The 14239-nt window shown below is 41.8% G+C and overlaps 1 protein-coding gene and 2 long non-coding RNA genes across 4 annotated transcripts in view; 2 read left to right on the forward strand and 1 right to left on the reverse strand.

Annotated features, from left to right (window-relative positions):
• NT5DC3 (5'-nucleotidase domain containing 3) overlaps positions 1–8504 on the reverse strand; it is a 28855-nt gene extending 20351 nt beyond the window's left edge. The window contains exons 1-2 of one of the 2 annotated variants that reach the window (XM_064421064.1): positions 8318–8458; positions 7267–7388 (exon numbers count right to left, since the gene is read on the reverse strand). In XM_064421064.1, coding sequence (XP_064277134.1) covers positions 7267–7285 — 19 coding nt within the window. In that variant the 5' untranslated portion in view covers positions 7286–7388; positions 8318–8458. Of the gene's footprint in view, positions 1–7266; positions 7389–8317 lie in introns of both variants that reach the window. The other variant, XM_064421063.1, reaches the window with a different exon arrangement.
• Positions 1–14239, forward strand: part of LOC135300974 (uncharacterized) — a 19994-nt gene continuing 5755 nt past the window's right edge. Inside the window, exon 1 of the long non-coding RNA XR_010362716.1 lies at positions 1–3670. This is a non-coding gene — a long non-coding RNA (uncharacterized LOC135300974). The remainder of the gene's footprint in view (positions 3671–14239) is intronic.
• Positions 8573–9448, forward strand: LOC135300976 (uncharacterized). Its single transcript, XR_010362719.1, has 3 exons — positions 8573–8843; positions 8980–9058; positions 9253–9448. It is a non-coding gene; the product is annotated as an uncharacterized LOC135300976 (long non-coding RNA).

Consider the following 14239-nt stretch of genomic DNA (forward strand, 5'->3'; position numbering starts at 1 on the left):
GGCGGTGCGCCGGGCCCCGCGTCCCCCATCTGCCGTCCCGAGCAGGGAAAGCAGCGTCCCCCCAGCCACCGGCACCGCCGGCAGCGTTTAACCTGCGCTGCTGAGCAAGGTCAAGGGGAGCTGCCTGGGGAACAAACCCCGACCTCGTGGCTCTGCTGCTCTTCAGATCTCTGCTGTGCTCGGAGCTGTCTGGGATTCTTTCACCACAAATACCACATCAACAGCACGTATTTACTACTCCAACCCGCTTGCACTTCCGAGGTACTATGTACACCTGCTTACATCCGTAACAAAACGAGCTCAAAACACAAGCTGCAAGTAAAAAAACAGACGTTCTATTGCTGTTTTGAGACCCTCATATCCATGTGAAGCACTGGCCACAGATAGCTGTAGACCCTGGCAGTCTAAGAATTTGAGTCATAACTACTATACTTGAAGAAAAAATTAAAAAAAAAAAAAATAGATTATGCAGTGGATGAAGAAGAACCAGACCACTGCCACAGTGAACTGGTGAACTGGTTACAACTCCACATGCAGAATTCCTGATGTGCTCAGAAACTTTTTACAACAAAAGGAACATATTCTTTTTCCAGTACAGTAAACATTGAATACAATTGATCGTATTTCAAGGAGATCTACATAACTCATTGTCACTTACTTCTGCAAGTTACTCAGCCTTTCATCCCCATCCATCTAAAAAAAAAAAAAAAGGCAATCCTATACAAAACTGAAGGATTTCAGACAAAATCCTATTTGTTTTTTTTTAACGAAGAATTACTCTCACCTTGTTTTTACAGGCAAAACCACGACAAACTGAAAGAAAAATAATCAACTTTGGATTTCAAAGTGTCTGTCAGTAGCTATGTGTTCTGTACTTCCAACCAAGGCTTTCTTGACAGCACAATTATTACAATTGAGATTGCCAAAAGTCTGATATGGTTTGGACTTCCCAGGCTTGGTTACTGGTAGAGACCAGACACAGCTTTCAAAGTTCCTACATTATCCTTTATGTTAATTGCATTGTCATTTCAGTATGATTCTGGTAAGCATCGCTACAAATCCATCACAATAAATTCTGGGAACAAGGAGAGAACAAGATCATCAATATTTAGAAAACAGAGAAGGTGAGATGAAAAACAACATCCTAGAGAATTACTATAATCTGGTGCTTGCCTTCTTTGATGTTCCTAGTGTAAGAATATTTTTTGCAGCAGAAAAAATGAAAACTCCCATTTAACTTTCAGCATCAGATTTTTGATGTACAACTACAAAAAAAAAAAATTAAGTCATCTGTGAAGTTAGTTTGGTAAAAATAATTTTGAATTTATGGCATATTTCTAGAGTATTGCAGTATTCTTGGGTATTGTAGGTAGAGTTGGGTATTTAGCCCAACTCTTCATCACCTTCCGCAAAACAAAAATGTATAATAACTGGACAGCTTTTTTAATCCAGCCTATGTGTTAATTAATCCCATATGCAATTCAATTGAAATTAATAGAAAAGTCTCATTGTTCTCCTGAGCACTGCTTAGCCTGGTCTCCAAGTCCTAAGATTATAAATACTGTGAACAATAACCACTTTGGTAGGTGAGGCATTCTCAAGGAAGAATTACAAGAACTCCTCTGAATGATACAAGGAGTAGTAACGAAGAAGATATTTCCAGCAGTCAATGTGTTGACACAGGTGGTGTTTGTTGTGCCATAAGCAGTAAGAGGCTACTGCAGAGACAGGGATTTATGTTCCCTCATTATGACACCCACATTAAGGTTAGAAAAGTCTAATAGAAATCTGGAAAAAGACAGTACAGTGTTCTGTAGCACTCAGTCATCCCTTGAAACCTCAAGGCTTTAAATCTTCACGTTAATTTCTTTTTTATATTATCAGACTAGAATGCTAATACTTCTGTTTCATCTGCAAGCATGTGCAAGACAGAACCTTAGATGTGCAAACTATTATTGGTGGTAGAAATCCCATCTTTGCTGCAAGCAGTTTAGGTCCCCAGATAACCAGGACTAGCCAATTAAAAAAAAAATAATAATTCTCCCTACATATCAGACAATATGTTTTTCTAAGGGTTGATATATGCAATACAAATAGAAAGAAAAGTTGTTTTCTATATGTAATTCTGTTAGCTAAGACAACTTCCATGGGGTGTTTTGCCAGCAAGTTATTCTCACAAATCAAACTAATCCCTAAGTGTTAGCAGTGAGACTAGAGACAGAAGTAAAACATGAGGTAATGGTGTTTAAAAATAAGTTGTTAAACAACTCAACTTCAGACAACTCTGTTCTTTCCTGTGTCTGCTGGTCTCCTAGTAATGGCTCAAATACTGGAAAATATGTGATAATGTAAACTGGTATGAAGGAGCACACGTGGAAATTAATTTGTCTTTATTTGGGGTCCACATCACTTCTTCCAATACTTAAACTAGCTTTTATTTAACCAGTAGAGAACATGCAGAAGTAGAGGATGTAAACTTCAAGAATTCTTTTCTAAAATGGCACTTAACATGAAATACAATCCTGCAGGTTAATGTTACATGAAATACCTTTTAATCAGATGAGTCTGAGTGATCCTAGAGATGACTGTGATGACACAATGCACAAGAGAACCCAGACTTTCCCTCATTTTATTGCCAGCATTGACCACACTTGTGATACTTGGTGCAAACTGAAAGGCGTTTAGGTATGTCTGCCAATTAATAAAAGTAAAAAGAAAACCCCACACCCAGCACAAAGAGTTTCACAGAAAAATTACCTTCCAAAGAAGAACCTCAGAGGGCTGTCTTACAGAATAAGAAAGAGCATAGGCCTAAAAGGAAAATGGCATGAGTTTTGTTATGTACATGCCACACAAACTGATTTATATCTGGCATCCCACTATTATTAATGGCCTGTGGAATTAACTAAGACTTCAGTGAAGATAATAAGCATGATTTCTTTCAAGCTAAAGGGAATACTTAGGAACTGTTTCACTTTTGGCTGAATTTTGTGACCAGCAGTAATTCAGAGAGAGGCTACACAGTATCCTCATTCACAAACACCAGCTCCTGTGGCACTTCTGAAGGCTCAGGGCAGATGTCATGTGATCTCTGCACGTACATACATAAAATACCTCTGAGAACCTGTTAAGTGTTTCATGTATATTACAGATGACAGGTCAGGCACCACATCTAATTTCTCTGGTTTGAAAGTTTTGTTGACACAGGGAAAACGCACAAACCTCCCTGCAGCCTGCTCAGCCCTGCCATCTCCTTCCCACATCTGAGCATCACTGAGAGCACTCAACACCTCAAACCACTTGGCCAATGAAGACACTCCTGCACTTAAGTCACTGAGGATGTATTTCTAATCAGCTTGTACAGCCTTCATCTAAAGCCTCTGACTAGGCTAAGAGATACTGCAATTCATTAAAGCACTATTAAATGAAATTAAAATGCACTGCAGGGAAAGCTGACAATGTCTTACTGCAGCTTCTGTGGTGCAGTGTTCCAAAGAGAACAGCTTCCTAAGCAATAAAACCATTGGACACATTCTGTCAGATTGTTATTTATCACAGAGGTGAATGACCTTGGACTGACAGAGAATTGGCAAAGGCAGCACAGAAACAACCTCCTGTGAAAGAATAAAGAAAGACAGAACAGTCTCTTACCACCTTAAAAGAATCTGAGGTATGTTATTTTCCTTATCTTTATTATATTTCCTGCTTTTGTAAGCCTTCCTAAATGTGTTTGCAAAAATTATTTTGCTTTTTTACAGAACCATCAGATGCTATTAACCCAAGTCTTCTTGGAAACCATACTCTTTTATAGTCCCTTTAGCAAGAGTAATTTCTAACAAATGTTTTCATGTGAAAATTTTTGCCTCTGTTTTTATCTGATATGCTTTCCATTTTGGTATTGATACTTTAAGTGTAATTGTGTTCATTTGCACCTATTTGGTAAAAGTATCTAACTATTTTTTGCCTGAACTACTTACTTGCTTTCTTTGCTTCTATTCCAATAATAATAAGACATCATTTGAAATTAATTTGCCACATCTGACATGGAAAATAGAGAATGTAAGTGCACATCAGCCAAGCACATGAACACATGGTTAAAATGAGAGCAGAGAAATAAAGCAACTGAAATCAGAAATATTAGTGCCTGCACTGTTCCTCGCAAACTTCAATGTAAAGCAGATCTGAATACTTTCAGTGTTACACTTCCACAACACAGCTGGGTAGAGAAGATTCTGACTATTTAGTTCTGCCTGGCGAGCATTTGTCAGCTGTCCCTCCTCCCAGAAGAAAATGTGTAATCCAAACAATTTATGAGATTTCCTGGTAACTGAAGTGGCACAATTTTACTAGCCAGGCATCCTGGAGTGTGAATTCTCGTACATTATTCCATCCACTACATCAGACATCCTAAAAACTTGCCAAAACTCTCAATATATTTTAATACAATTTCAAATAGTACACAGTTTGTACAGACTTAAAAAAAAAAACAAACCTCAAAGCACAAACCACAACCAACAGACAGATACAGTAATAACAGAATAATCTGAATTGAAAGGTACTCAAAAAGGATCATCAAATCCAGCTCTTAAGTGAAGGGCCCATCCAGGGACCAATATCAAGCAATCCTAAATAGGGATGCAAGTTCTGTAACTGCTTTTGCCCAACTTCCTAGCTTTGCAGCCCAAGAGTGAATTGAAAAGATTAAATGGCAATTTAAAAAAACAAAAAACAAACAAAAAAAACCAAACAAACAAAAAAAACCCAAAAACAAAAAAAAAAAAAAAAACACAAAAAACAAACAAACAAAAAAAAAAAAAAAACAAAAAAAAACCCCAGAAAACAGCAACAGACCACCTGTCTTTTCACACGAGATATGCTTTAAACTACAGATTCACTTAGAAGCAAACTTAGCAAAGGAGTTAGAACCCATCATTATTCTCTGTTAACACCATCCAGAACAGCACAGGCTACCCGTTATGTGACAGGTGAGCACTTAGCTAGCATCTGGTCCAAAGGAGACTCTGAGTCTGCAAGGTTAAAAATAAGCAACCCTGAATTATTTTATACCAAATCTCAAAACAAAAATGCTGGCAAAGCAGGAACAGCCAAGTGTGTCTTTACTTAAATTCACAATGGACAGGAAATGAAAAGAAGCACACTAAGAAACCATCACACCGTCTGGAAGATGGAGCACATCCTAAACACCTGTCACCATCCTCAACCACTCCCTCATAAAACATCCTGGACTAAACCAAATCCACCAGGCACTCTTAACTACATGTAATTGAAATTTGGTCTTAACACATCAAGCACCAGCCCAAAGAAATGTAGATATACCCCTGACTTGGCCAAGGCAGTCCCAAAATGTGGGCATCACATTCATAGGAGTCAGGACACAATTTTATCCTGCCTTACACCAGAACAGAGGGTTTTCTATCCCCAGGTTCAGTATGTGTCCAACAATTCATCCCCAACATGGCAGAATGGAAAAAAAAAATTATGGAATTCAGCACTTACACCAGGTCACAGATTAAGGTTTCAAATTATCAAAAGCCATCATTTTCTTCACAGACAAATTTAGGTGACGTGATCATATCATATGTCACTTATTACTCAACACTTTATATATAGCCCTGACTTTTCTTGAGATGGCTTGAAAACTCTGCCAGCTGTACTTGACCTCCAAATAAAGGATTCATCCTGCTATGCAAAATGTAGCTTGCATAGAAGCAAAAAGGTGAATATCCTTCACCCCAAAATATTGGAAGATAAAAGGAAGTAATTTAAAAAATACAAATATGGAAGAAATTAATTACTAGAAAATTACTAAAAATCTATTCCATTGCATTGCACCATGGTTGTAACTAAGTTTAGCATAATTACACCATGTCTGGAGCCTGCAAACATTTATGGATACACTTGACTTAGGAATCTCCTTGGAGTTTTAGCTCCTGACTGCACAAATTCATTCCCTGAGGGGGGTCTTCATAGGCACAAGCTCCAAGAACACAGGACTCACAAACTGTGTCTTGCCAGGGCATAATGCTAAAATAGTGATATGCAAGTTGTGAATGACATTCCAACAGAGAAGCCAGTAAAAGGATGACTCTATCCCCAAAACTTTGTCCATAATGTTACTAAGCAACATGAATTTGCAGGCACTTCGCTGCTGCAATTACAGTGATGTCTCAGATAAAATTGGTTCAGCTTGAGTCTGCAGTCTTGAGTAATTTCTGAACCCTGTAATTAGTTTTATCAGAAGAAAGGCTCAGACTATGTCATTTCATACAGAGTAAATAGACAGTTAATTTATAGTGGTTTTCATGATCTCTACAGTTTGATATAAAATTAAATAAATGTTTGTCTTTGCCCTTTATTTTTGATATTTTAAGCAGCAGATGCCCATCCAAGAAGTCTCAATATCCTGAAGAACTGCGCACCATAAAGCTAATAATCCTGTTTGTTCTAGAAACTTCTTACTGTTAAGAATTGTACACAGAAGAAATATAACATTATAGCCATCCAGTGTGGCACTATGCCACCTGGCAAGTTCCTGGTGTCTATCTTGCATGAATTAAACACTACAAACATTTTTAATGAGCCTCTCAGGAAACATCATCATTCTTAAATCAATGATAATTCATCCCACATGAAGAATCATACTTCCTAATCTACCCTTCATTTCTAGTGTATACAGTTCAAGAAGTTCTTACAGAAATCAATTTTTGGCAAATAATTGAAAGTATCTTCTTGCCTTCTCTAGCTCTTTATAAAAATTGGAAGAAAACCTTATAAAAATTGGAAGATAAAGAAAACTTCTCATGCACTTGAGAGTTCAGAAAAAACTCAGTATCAATATGATAACCTAACAGTACATTATATTATGAGAGATCTCTCATTGCAGTGTAACACACATGGTTAAGTGTTCGTATTATCAATAAGACTTTATCATGCACATCTGAAACCAACAGAAGTTTTGCCTCTGTTTCCTTGGGACTGAGCCAAGAGTTAATTACTAGAGGCAGTGTTTCTAGAACTGTTTAAGGCTAAGCAGCTCTCACTTAACAGCAAGGAATTGTTGGGTACAGACTGAGTATGAAGTGTTGATGAAGATTTGACTCTGATGTCCTATTGAGCACTTATACATTTTAAAAATCTGGATACCTAGTGACAGATCTATATTCAGATAAGGGAAGTCTTTGAAATTCTATTTCAAGAAATACAGCAAAATCTATTAAAACACATCATTCTTAAAATATAACTTACTCAGAAAATCTGAAACCATAGAAGCTTTTGTTCTTAAAAATCTACTGCAAATCCTTTGAAAGACTTCATTAGTTTCTTCAGATTGATATTTTCACTACACCATCCACTGCATTCTGCTGCTTCTTTAAAAGAATGTACATTAGCATAGTGTTAATAAAAACTCACAGCAAAGCATTTATTTCCTTAGAATTGTCTAGGTCTTGTAGCTGGAGAACTTGTGAGTCACTTGTTACAAAACTATTATAGCAGATTTCAGCCTTTTTTTCTTGTTTCTGTCTTTTGAGAGAATGCAGAAGATTCACTCCCCCTTCTTTCCCTGTAGATTTAATGAGCCAGGCATGACAGCATTTCACCTGACACAGCATCTTGTCAGATGCAAAGTCTATTTCTCTATCTTAAATTTTATTATTGTCTGCTTTTGTTATATAATCATTCCTATAGGCATTTTCATAACCTTTTGGCTACAAACAGATTGAATTGTCAAAAAAATTCTCAAAACTACTTCTTTATATTCAACCCTTCAAATCCATATTATAATTCAGAATACACAACATAGATGAGAAAACACCCAATACAAGAAGGTAGCAAAGCAGCTATGGATTAAACACTTGTACACCAAGATATAGAACAGAGTCAAATCAATCGGCTCTTATAATGACTAAAAAATGCCAAGCTAAAAGCACATGAGAAGAGTAGCTGGACAGGAAGTCTTGAGTATTCTAAAACAGATATTGTCACTCATCCCTGTTAAAGCTGCTCCACTTCACATGAAACAGTTAAATCATTTGGTCCAGGAACAGAAAGGATGGTCTAATGACACAGAGAAGACCTGAAGAGGAGTTTTGCAACTAGTGTACTCTAGAACCAGGAAACCAACTGCAGTGGAGAAGACTAACACATCCTAGAGAAAAAGTAGTTTTGTCCTGATCAATAAATATTTCATTTCTTTTTCACTACATTAACCAGTAGCTCACTTACCAAGCTGCTCATGTTACCTGGTGCTTTTACAGTGATAAAAGTACATGGAGCCACTGGAGTTTCCTGAACTCACCCCATAGTAGCAGTAAGAAGAGAGATTTCATATTTGTCTGCATAGCTGGAGCACCTCAGCCAGTGTATCTCACTATCCCCTAACTTAAAAAAGGAAACATTTCAGAACCAAAATCCCAGACCCACAAAAAGGCTATAACTACTTTGAGGAGTCTGCAACCTTACTTCCCTACAAAACCTTTGTAACCCTCATCATGCACCCTCCCTCCTCTAAAGCCTCAGCTGCCAGTGTTCAATACATGCTCTGATGCAGCACAGCTGTGTAACCTGGAGCAGGGTCCTGTGAGAACAGCTGGGAAAGGCTTGTCTGTGCTTCACCCACACACCTCCTGCTCTTTGGCTCCTGAGCTGCAGTTAAGCTCAGGATTAGGCCTTAGTTTGCTTCTAGGCTCTGCTTTAGGTATACCTGGCTTGCTCAAGGTGATATCCTGGCTAGACTCATCTGCACCTGGTCAGTATAGACTAGTCTAGTAAGGGAAAAAATGGTGCTGTTATCCTTAATATTCATTTCACAATCCCAAAATAAGGTTTGTCATTCTTTTTAAGTAAATTTGGACATACAACGAGCAGTAGGGTTTTTCATTGATATAAAAATGGATTTTACAAAATTAATTAGAATTTTTTTTTTCCTAATCAATTTTTTTTTCCTAATCAATATTTTAGTATTCCTTTGGAGGCCTTTTCTTTTAGGGGCCATTGTTGGACATAGTCAGTACCAGATGTTTTATGCAACTTTTGCTTGGTAAGTTCCTGAATGAGAACAGCAATGCTTTCTCATGGGAAGGAAAGAACTTGCCCCCAGTGTTGGAGGTGCAGATAAGAAGCTGTGTCATGCAGCTTAAGGGCAGAAGCAACTTTCTGTCCTGGCATATTTGGTTTGGAAGCACTGACTCAATTTGTAAAATCATGGAGTCGGTATCCATGTTTGCAATGCAGTCACCCTCCTGAAAGAATCCTTTTGGCATTGTTTTCCACTTCCTCGAGGCAGCCTTCTTGAAATTCTGTCAGCACACTTCTTTTGGTCAATAAGGTAAGCAGCTGCACTGGGTCTTGGTGTGCAGCGGATCTAGTGCCCAATACCAGTGCTCTGACACCTTTGTATAGGATCAGGCCCTGGATGTTTTGGATTTTGGAGGAGGGGATGCCATTTCTTTTGAGATGGGCATCTAGTTCCTCTCTTTGGCAAAGAAAGCAAGTTTGGATGGGCACTTTTGAATGGTCTCAGTGAATTTAAAGGCTTTTCCCAATAGGCAGTTCTCTGGGTTAGAGTTGGTGAACTGTCAGTGGGAATGCAGAGACCAGGTCTCTGCAGGACAAGTTTTTGTCCCTTGTAGCTTTAGTGTGTGAGCAGTCCCTGATGCCATTCCATTTGGATCCTGACTTACGGTGGTACCTAGAGCTGAGAAGGAAAGTGGTGATAGCACGGTGTGTGTTTGTGGTTTGATGGCTGCAGTTAAAATTGTAGGCAGCAAAGAGCTTCCTCCACTGACAGTTTTGCGAGCTCTGTTTTTGGCAGATGTTTTCAAGTTTGTTACTGGACTCTGCAAGACTGAAAAAGTTTGTTAGGGCAGAGGAGTTCATGTTGACCTTTCAGTGTGGTGCAAAGAAGAGTACCCACTTGGAAGGGGAAGATGGGCTAAATCTTTTTGTCCTGACACAGTTGATTTGAGAGCAGGGACGTTTCTGACTTAGCTGTGTCCTGGGGGTGGTTTAGAGCTGGGTCGGTGCGTGCCCTTCTTTTGTGAGTCGACAGCGCCGTGGTGTGGTTATTTCGATGAGCGCTGACAGTGCCCAAGAAAAAGACAAGCGCTTTTCTAGCCCGGCCCCCTGTGGATCCTGGCTCTTGGGCACTGACAGAATGTGATCCTGCATGTAGCAGAAAAGGAAGAGGAATCATTTAATTATTGGCTGTGCAGTTTATAAGCTTCAAAATAAAAGGCAATTGCAGCACAGCCTCTTCCTTTTCGAATGTTTTCTGTGCCATCAGCTGCTCAACAGGTAATTTTCACCCACTGAACTGCATCCAGCTCCCTGGAGATATGCACTTTCCCTCACTCTTGCACTCTAACTCTTGAAGATCCCAAACCACTCCAAAATGTCCAGCAGCTGCTCTCAAAGAAAAAGTCCTACAACAAAAAGGCAGTGCTGGCCGTAATAGTTTGCAGTCTGTAAACTAAATGAAACACACTAGTGATTCGCATGTTCTTTCTCAACTACATATATATAGCATTGGCACATTCTCTCAAAGTGACAGAGACTATTGTTACAGTGAAGCATTTTCAGCTGCAGTTCTGACTGACAGATGTGCCAGGACAGAAGGCATTTGCCATCCTACCCTCTTTCCTGTGCAAACTGACATTCACAGCACAAATATTTTCACATTCTTTCATTATCGTCGTGTCCAAGCAGCTAGAGATCACGTAGATGGAAGTGTCAAGACAGAAGATGTTCTCAAAGTACTGCCTTTTCTTAACAGCTTTTAAACTGTGCACAATGCTCTGTATCTTCTTTCCCAGATAGACCTGCTGTCACTTTTTCACTCTCACGTCTTTGTTGCAAACGTCCAGCAGCTGTTTGCATAGAAAGAGGCTCTAGAAATAAAAGTGAGCCGTGGGCTGCACCTTCCCTGTGCCCCACATCAAACTCACCAGTACACTCCGTCCTTGCCTTCTCCACTGCATCTACCACTGTGTTCTCTGGATCTTGGAACCTAAAGGTAAGCACAGTTTTTTCCACAGAAGGGTTGGAAGAGGCACAGGTAGCAGCACAAGTAGCTCTCGCTGAACTTTAATCCTTATGACTGCCACCGTGAATTTGGTTGGTAGGCCAGGAACAGCCATGCTCCTTTTACAGCCTGTATGCTGCAGCCACCAGCCCAGTGCTCTGCAGCTTCGTTCTTCAACTCTTATAACCTGTCCTGCTTTTACTCTCCTGGAGGGAAATAGGCATTTGCTTCTCACACAGATCACCGTGGCAGCAGTGAAGGGCTCTAGTGCACTGCTTCTGCCAAAAGACACTCAGGCCAGGCACTTACATTCTCAGCACTATGAAGCCCCGTATTCTACATCTCTTGCCATCTGAATCATATCGGAAAGCATTTCACAGAGATAAAATGTGCCAGGACAACAAGCCTGGCTGAAGCATACCCCTGAAACTGGTGGAAATTTGTATTTGCACCACATTCAAGGGGCACTCCTCTTTCCTATACAACCTGCAAACTGCATCAGATCGCAGTGCTCTCTGCCCGCTGCTTCTTGAAGTACCAGCCTCACAAGAACAAAAGGTCTGGAGGAATGTCACAGTGCATTCGTGTAGCACAGATGCTGAAAAGTGGCAAAGATGAATGCCTTCACTGAGCAGATCACAGAATGAAGCAGCAGAGGACCAGGATGTTGTGCGCAGTGTACCTCATTGCAGAAGTTGAGGAAGAGCTCGTTCACAGAGTCAGGTGAGAATAAGCTGGTAGCTGTGGGACTTCATCACAAAATGTGGGGATAAGCACTTTCTTACACCTTCACTGCTGCAAAGGCTATGCAGCTATAGATAACCGAAAAGCACATGTCAATACAAAAGATGTTCTTATGTCCCCTTCTCATCACCCAGCTTGTGGTGGATGTTGTGCTCTATCGCTCTTGAATAGAGAACAACTAATCCAGCAAAAGTGCTTCTCTTCTGGCTTCTTTCCCTACAACAGAGCTACATGGACAGTTTCGACTCTGGAAAAAGAAAAAGGCTCAACTGTACTCTGAGCTGAGAAAAAACCTTGCACAGCACGCAGTGGTTGTGTGCAGTATACACGCTAAAAAGCAGGAAATCTGAATGCCTTTGCTGGGCATCACAGCTGTCCGGATTACAGAAGGTGAAGAATGGAGCAGGAGCGCACAGGACTTGTGTGAGCAGTGTACAGAATTGCAGAAGTCCAGCAACAGCTCATTCACAAGCAGTCAGCTGAGAATACGCTTGCAGCTGTGGGATGTCATCACAAAACATGGAGATAAGCTTTTTATTACAGCTTGACTGCTGCAGATTTCTGTTAAACACAAGGTGTCCTTAAAGTCCTCCTTCACCAAGGAGGTTTGAAATAGCGCACACCAGAGATGACTGAGATGTGCCCAGAACCGAAGCTCAGTGAAGGCATTCAGCTTTGCCACTTTTCAGCGTCTGTGCTACGCATATGCACTGTGACATCTCTCGGGATCTCTTGCGAGGCTGGAATGTGCCTGCGGGCATTCGAGCTGGGGAGGAGCGGGCAGAGAGCAGGGCGATCTGACAGCAGTTTGCAGGTTGCCTAGGAAAGAGGAGTGCCCCTTGAATGTGCAGCAAATACAAGTTTCAGGGGCAAGCTTCAGGCAACTGTGCTGTCCTGGCACAGTTTTTCCTTGTGAGATGTAGTAGAGAAGCTTTTCGCAAAGATGCAGAGGACAAGAGACGCAGAATGCGGGGCTGCGAGCGCTCCGGAGGTGAGAGCCGCTGCCGGTGTCTTTGGGCAGAGGCAGCGCCCGGAGCGCTCCGCTGCCGCCGCAGAGCTGTGCAGAAGGGGCCGCTCCTTCGGCCCCGGGGACAGAGAGCGGCAGCTCCCGAGGGAAGAACGAAGGCACAAAGCACCGGCTTGTGTGCAGCCTTCAGACTGCGAGGGGACGGCGGCTGCCACTACCCTGCCTGTGGAGTTCACATTAGCAATCGTACGGAAGGAGTTCATGGACACCTCTGTGTGCTCCTAGCTAGTCCTCCTCCGGCCCTCCGTGGAAATTCTCACTCTTCCTTCAGGCTCCGAGATGCAGAGAGCTCTGTGGCAGCTGCACAAGTGAGTGAGTTTGAGGTGGTTTATGTGGCGCAAGGGGAAAGGTGCAGCCCATGGCTGGCTTTTACCTCTACAGCCTATGGCTATGGGAGCAGCTGCTGAAGATGTCAGGAGAGTTGTGAGACTGAAAAATGGGACAGCACCTCTTGCTGAGAAGGGGAGTGCCAAGCAGCAGCGTGTTGTGTGTTCTTCCAAAGCTGTTTGGAGAAAGAACGCTTTGTGTTCTGCAGAAACCTGCCACAATGAACATTTAGGAAAGTGCTTATGTCCATGTTCGGAGATGAGCTCCCACGGCTGCGGGTTACATTTCCAAGAAGCAAGAGCATACACAGCTGGCTGTGCTTGTGAATGAGCAGCTGCTTGGATTGGGGACTGGGAATCCTTCCTACCTTACAGATGCCCACTGATCTGAGGGTGCCGGCAGTCCTGATCAAAGGCTTCAACTCCTGTTCAAGGCAAGCTGGCAACTGAGCCAACTTGTCTTGTTACCAAAGCGGCCCAAGAGTCCCTCAGTCGGACTGGGCCCTGTGGGGCTGTTACTAAACTCTGCACATTGCTCTGACCATTCTGTGCAATTTCCAGTGGCCCCACAGAAAAAGACCCAGGGGTGCTGGCCAAGAGCTGCCGAAGATGAGCCCAGGTGTGTCCAGGTGGCCAAAAAGGCCAATGGCATCCTGGCCTTCATCAGTACTACTGTGGCCAGCACGGCCAGGGCAGTGACTGCAAGGTGGGGCACCACTGAGGCCCCGCCTTGAATCCTGGAGTCAGTTTTGGCTTCCTCACTACAAGAAAGACTTTGAGGTGCTGGAGTGTGTCCCAAGAAAGGAACGGAGCTGGGGCAGGCTCTGGAGCACAAGTCAGATGAGAAGCAGATGAGGGCTCAGTCTGTGGGAAAGGAGGCTCAGGGAGAACCTTCTCCAGCTCCCTGGAAGGATACTGGCTTGGGGGGGGTTTCCTAATGATAAAGTATCTATCCATCCCATGACTCTTTGTGCCAAAAAGATCATCACTGTGTCATTAGGATTTGGCAGCTGGGAAACCTTGAGGAGGACAGAGGGTTTTGCTTCAGGGCACGTGGTTTTAAAGGCTGCCTAGGCAGTTGCACATCATGCAAAAGGGGCA

Source organism: Passer domesticus, chromosome 5, assembly GCF_036417665.1.
Source record: "Passer domesticus isolate bPasDom1 chromosome 5, bPasDom1.hap1, whole genome shotgun sequence".
Lineage (NCBI taxonomy): Eukaryota > Metazoa > Chordata > Aves > Passeriformes > Passeridae > Passer > Passer domesticus.